Raw genomic sequence first — 6,452 nt, 5'->3', positions numbered from 1 at the left:
AGCAGAAGACCACATTGGGTTCCACGCCTGTCAGCCAAGAACAGGAATTTTAGAATCAAGAAAAAGTTCCTATTAAAGTGGCCGGTGAGTGTATACTAGCTGGTGCATTGCATCTATTCCAAATTCTTATGCAAAATAAAAAAAAAATACCATGATATGTGTAAAATGTATGAAAAATATTGTGATGTTATATCTTTGCCCTTTTGACCATTGCTATCATCCACTGTACCCCCTATGCTCATGGCTGTTTCTGGCAAGGTATTGTTATGTTCATAGCGGCATCTTGTGACTCCGTAAGGGGATGGTCAGGATCAGCTGTCTCATGCTCATTCTGTCTGCCGTTCTCTTCATTCATGTGTGATACCTCGGTGGAGGCAGCTTCAAAGCCAGGCACAGTGTTAGCCAGTTGCACCACATGCACCTTATTACGACCCTTTTTGCTGAGAATGCAGCTGAACACCTTCTTAAAGCCCTTGCGGAAATGCTTGGACACCAGCGCATAGACAATGGGATTAAGGCAAGAATTGGCATAGGCCATGCAGTGTGAGAGCAACCTGAATGCGTAAGTGGTTTGGTTGAAGGGGAAATCTCCATATAAATAGCACAGAATGACAACGTGGTAGGGCAGCCAGCAGATGCAAAACAGCACTGTGACGATTATGATCATCTTAGTGACTTTGCGCTTGGCTCGCTTAGACTCAGACATGCCATCCAGTGGGTCAACGGCTGTCCAGAGATACTTGATGGTGCGTGTATAAGACAGGCTGACAATGAGTACGGGGATGACATAGCCAAACACAAAGGTGCAGGTGTCCAGCACTTTGCGGTTGTGTTCCTCCCAACCAGGAACACACACGTTGCTGTTTTCAAAATCAATCAGGTCATAATAGCTTAAGTAAGGGCCGGCAAAGACAAGAGACAGACCCCAAATGATCACCATGGCAACAACTGCATTACAGGGCGTTCGTAATTCTCTGGAGCGCAATGGGTAACGAATGGCCAAATATCTGCAAAACAAGATGCAGACAACATAATTTCATTAATTAGTCTACTTCAATTCCTTTGACATAGTTTTGTTTGACATATCAACTCTTCTACATGGCACATAAATACACAATTTTCTTTCATTCCTCTGTGACTGCTTTCTTCAAATTTGATTTCCACCAATGTTAAAATGTAACCCTATGAGATTATAGTGCCAAGAGGATGTGATGATAAGTGTGGTATAGTCCGTTTACTGAGGACTGTGGGGATTCTCAGCCTCTACTGTGACTAGCAGTGCTTTGCTCACTAAACAGAGAACTGTCAAAATAATTGCCTTCCTCTAAAGGTAAATGCATGGAGCAGAAAGAGGTGAGCATGCATACACACCTATCAACAGAGACAGCAGCAAGGGTAAAGCTGCTAGCATACATGGTGAGGTTGATGAAGAAGTGCACCACTTTGCACATGAAGGACCCAAATACCCAGCCCTCTAGTGAGTAGATGGTGGCCTGGAAAGGCACGCAGAATATGATGAAGAAGAAGTCAGCTACACTGAGGTTGAGGATGAATAAATTGGTGGTGTTGTAGCTGAGCTGGCCACTGCGCAGGAGCACAGCGAGCACCAAACTGTTGCCCACTGTTCCCAGGAGGAAGATGAGTGAGAATACTACAGACACAATCACGCTAGCTGCGTTCAGCTGGTAGCTGTCCGAGGCATTCCAGTGGCCCATGGCTTTGCTCAGATCCTCATGGTCGGACATTGTGCGCCTTAAATATGAAGAAAGTGTAAATGGCATCTATTATTAGGCAATCGGAAGTCTGCATTCTCAAATGCACTGTGCTATTTGGTTGTTTTTTATTTCATCATGCAGCACATGAATATTCAGCAGCTTGTCTCTACTGAATGTTTCATGGATTTTTTCTGAACACATGGAAGCTCTTCAGCTGCACTGATTAGGGATGGTATATGATCACATGTAAAATCACAGAAGGATTGAGATCAGGTGTGATAGGTCAAAAACAAACTAGTCTGTCTACAACCATAGTTTTAAAAGTAATGTCAATATGGAATGTAAGTAAATAGATAATGAATGAATTAATGCCTTTTTTCTCATTGCACAAAGTACAATAATGTTATATTATAATGTAATATTTCAGTTGTTGGATTATGTTTGTAACATTAATCTGTACTCAGGGGTCTGAACATTTTTTTTTGGCAGTTAAAGGGGTCAGTGGCTGAAGAAAAGTTGATCTAGGGAGATGGAGAGATGTGGGGAAATGGTAGGTTAGAAAGAGGAGAAACAATGAGACACAAGCGCATTATAGCAATATCATAGCAATATTGCAGTCTCCATACATGAATAGTTACTAATACAAATGGAAGGTTTAACACAAAGAGATGGGATATAGGATATATATATATCTGGATGTTTTGATTAAAACATGAAAAGAAGAACAACTACAAGGCATCGGATTTGACACTATCAGGGTTTCAAGATGACTGAAGAAACATATCACGAGTTAGGCTTTGACACAAATAAATGCATACATGCTCATAACAACTATTACAACATAGAGAATGTACAAAAGGTAGTTATGTGAATCATTGACATGCAAAAATCAATGACAAGAATAAGCTGAAAGAAAAAGCAATCATACCAGAATGTGCTGTTCAACTGTTGAACATTTTCTTCACCTTCAGAAATGGATCATGCTGCAAAAAAAAAAAGACAACCCCTTCATTTTGCATCTGCTGTAAACAATTTTTGGTTATGTATTAAGCAGAACACAAGTGCTGCTTTTCCATATTCTCAGGTAATTTCTCACCTATATGTGGCATCATGTAACAGCAAAACTTGAAAAAGATAAAAAATAATGAATTCTTTATAGACATGGGCAGTGGTAATGCTGCAGCTTAGCAATCATTTGGTACCGAAAAGAGGTTTAAAGCACAAAAAGAAAGGACTGATCATTTCCAGTCTGTGTACAATAGTCACAAACCTAATCTAAAATACTAAAAATCCGTGCTGTGGCGAGATTTTAAAAAGCATGGGAGAGAAGCACTTTTAAGGATTTTCAGAATGAATGAGGTTAATAAAAGGAGGATATTGCACTTCCATGTGCAAAATTTAATGAAGCATAAAAAGGCACCTCAGTGTGATACAGTAGCCACCATAATTATACTGCATTTAAAAAAGGCAAGGTGAAATAATGCCAAACCTGATCCATAATTCACATGGAAAAGACATATTCGAAACTATTAGGTTTGCTCTTGTTCCTGATGAGAATTCTTGTTTGAGTAGTTTATGATGGTTTGTTCCTCAGTGCTATTTTCTACAGAGTGATTGCATATTAATGTGCATAAAATGCTGGTGCAGTAGTACAAGATAGCAGATAAACAAGGCAGGAACATAGTACTGCTCATGTTTTTATTCATATTTTACATGCAATATTTATTGATTAGACTTGACCTCATAAATACATTTTAACTTATTTGCAGTCTATCAGTAAAATTCTTTATTTATGACATGAGGAACTGAAAGAATATCTTGTCAAGTCTGCTGTCCTAAACATGAGAAGGCAACTGCTGGGAAATCTGTGGATTTGAGGAGTGGATTAGATATGGGGGAAGGGTGGGTGGGAAAGAGAGAAGAGGAGGCAGAAATTGACAAAAGCAAAGAAAAAAAGAGGGGAGACAGTTATAGATAAGTGAAACAGGGGGGAAAACAGCCCTGTCAATAAATGTCAAGCAATTGCTGTGTTTTTGTGTTGAATGAGGCAATATTCAAACTGTATTCTTACGTACACAAATCTATCAAACCTTAGTCATAGCAATACATGTACAGTAACTAAAGAAGATATAAATATGTAACATAATATGTCAGGCTCAGATGAATACTGATTTAATTCCACAATAGAGCCATTAAAAGGTTTTCCCTTAAACAATGGCGAAACAGGTTTCACCTGCTATATTATCATATTTCATAAAATAATGATTAGCATTCCATTAGTTTTCAGCCACATGGCATGTGATTAAGTGTTTTGACAGCTCTAAGAGGTGCAGGTGCCTCTTGAGTCAACAATGAAATGAGCAGCCAATGGATTATTAGTTCACCATCCTCCTTGCCTATATCTTCTGTTTGGCTTCTTCACTCAGACTCTTCTCACCACTTTCTCTCTTCATCTCTGGTAGTGTCTATCAACTTAAAGCCATGCTTGTGACAATGAGCTAACACTTCCTAGAGCTTCGTGTTGCCTACAACCAGAGCACAACGTGATCTGGTTTCTCTGGGGAAGAAGGATAACTGATCCTCCCAATAAATCACAAATCCTGTCGACAGCAGAGCATCATTCATTGAATTTTCCAAACCAAATATGTGATGCTTCTGTATGAATAAGGCAGTAATTTTTCAGTCTTAGTCAGTCTTATCAGTGCTCTAGACTAAAGCAAATCTTCACACAAAATGACTAAAAATGAATATTGTATTTAATACAACACTATGCACACATGCATACATTACAATACAAATTCACTGACAAGTTGAAGAAGCCATGATATACTGTACTGTCATGAAAAACAAAAGACTTTTACCCAGCATGACAACAGAAAAAGAGAAACACCACAGAAAAATATTTAGTACATTTTTTTCAGGTTCCTTTACTTACTCGGATAATGGATGCACCATAACTAATTATTCATTGGTGAGGTTGTCATGTTGATATCCTGTATTCCACTCTTAAAAGGCTGCAATTTCAGATTTTAGTTAAAACTTAAACAGCATCTCTTTCTCTCCTTATTACTATTCGGCTACGGTGTGTTTCTCTGTCCATCTCTGCATCACTCTGAGTCTACATCTCTCCCTCTGTTGCTTTCATATAGAAGCTCCTCCTCCACATTCTACTCAGCATTCACTCATCACTGCAGAAGGAAGGCAGTAAGAGAATAAAGGTGCAGTTCTTCCACCCACTCACACACCCATCCACTCACTCACACACACACACACACACACACACACACACACACACACACACACACACAGAAAGAGGTGTGTGTGTGTGTGTGTGTGTGTGTGTGTGTGTGTGTGTGTGTGTGTGTGTGTGTAAATGACAGAAAATTGAAATATAACTCCTGAAGAAAGAATAGAGTTTCTACTAGACCTCAGTAATTACCTCTGAGCCAGCCACTTGACAAAGTCAGAGATCTACCATAATGCCATGTCGTCCATTGCTTGAAGAGCTGCCCATAGAATGTCTGTGTCTATTGCACCTACATGTATAGCCATCATTTTGTTAAGAGTCAGGGGCAACTGTGATGCTGTGTTAGAGATACAACCCACATTTGCCACAGCTGCTTTCTCGGCCATTGTGTATCTTTACCTCGCCTGGGATGGAGTCCACCAGGGGGCAAGGTATTGTTTTCAGTCGGGTTTCTTTGTTTTTTGTAAACTATATTACAGGAAAATGGCTGGACCAATCTTCATGAAACTTTCAGGATAGATGGGCATTGGTCTCAAATAGAACCTCCAACATTTTGAGAGTCATCCGGTCAAGGTCACCAAAAAGGTCAAAATTGTTTTTGTTGTGTCTACTGCCTCATATACAGGTGCTAGCCTCTACATCATCATGCTGTAAGAATGTAAGTGTAATGATCGCTCACTGTGCATGTGCATACACGTGTTCCGAATAAAATGGCTGGTGAGTGTATACAATTCGGTTCACCATTCGAAATAAATGGACTAGACTAAATAAATCGCTTTCAGACATGTTTATGCTTATTACAGAGGGAAAGTGCGTTCCACTGAGCTCTAGTGCCAGGCCATTTCTGGGAAATAAGAGTTTCGGTCATGGCGACAGCGTGTGTATGTCAGCCTTGGTTTGGAGGTTTCAGTTTCGAAAATTGTAAGAGGTAAGAGTAGAATAATATAAAGTACAGACACTTGGTATATTTTACTTCTGTGATTTTTAAATTGTTCATTTTTGGATTACGCTTCATTTTCGTGGCTACTGCCTAATAGAGTAAATATAAATGCTATATTTACTGTATGGACATGGTATCAGAAAACAATTGTATTTATAAGCAGTAGCCACATGTATCCATAGGGTACCTATTTTTTTTGCAATATTTTAATTCATATTCATCATAAGTGCTACCGGGCAATGTTTGTTTTGCCTGGCAACACTTGTTTCTTCTGTGTATGTCTTTTATATGGACTGCATACAGAATGGATATACATGCATTCCTTCACCAGGTTGTCCAATTATTGGGCTTAGTGATGTTTCTAGTATAGGCACTGACCTCGACCTTGGTACTTCTGCATCTGCTATTGCAGCTCATCAGGGCACAGCTTCAGTGTTCTTTAATGCATATGAGCAACAGCCACTGAGAGGCTAAGGATCTGTTGCTGTACCGTATGTACAGTAGATGTACTAATCTCCCCTGAGTTCTCCACTTCATTGCAGTGTTATAT

At 39.4% G+C, this 6,452-nt stretch overlaps 1 protein-coding gene across 1 annotated transcript; it reads right to left on the bottom strand.

The window, feature by feature from the left end:
- Positions 1–238: 238 nt before the first annotated feature.
- On the bottom strand, positions 239–1,781 carry galr2b (galanin receptor 2b). Its single transcript, XM_060942122.1, has 2 exons — positions 1,372–1,781; positions 239–1,007 (listed from the first exon to the last, which is right to left on the bottom strand). The coding sequence occupies exons 1-2, from the start codon at positions 1,779–1,781 to the stop codon at positions 239–241; spliced, it is 1,179 nt and encodes a 392-aa protein (XP_060798105.1).
- Positions 1,782–6,452: the final 4,671 nt, after the last annotated feature.

This window comes from Neoarius graeffei, chromosome 16, assembly GCF_027579695.1.
Source record: "Neoarius graeffei isolate fNeoGra1 chromosome 16, fNeoGra1.pri, whole genome shotgun sequence".
In the NCBI taxonomy this organism is placed as follows: domain Eukaryota; kingdom Metazoa; phylum Chordata; class Actinopteri; order Siluriformes; family Ariidae; genus Neoarius; species Neoarius graeffei.
This window is presented reverse-complemented; position numbering and strand designations above follow the sequence as displayed.

Excerpts from the sequence above, each read along its gene's own strand:
- galr2b (XM_060942122.1), bottom strand. The coding sequence starts at position 1,781 with ATGCCATTTACACTTTCTTCATATTTAAGGCGCACAATGTCCGACCAT. Across the intron at positions 1,008-1,371 it reads GCTGCTGTCTCTGTTGATAG|ATATTTGGCCATTCGTTACC; the intron begins GTGTGTATGCAT and ends CTTGTTTTGCAG.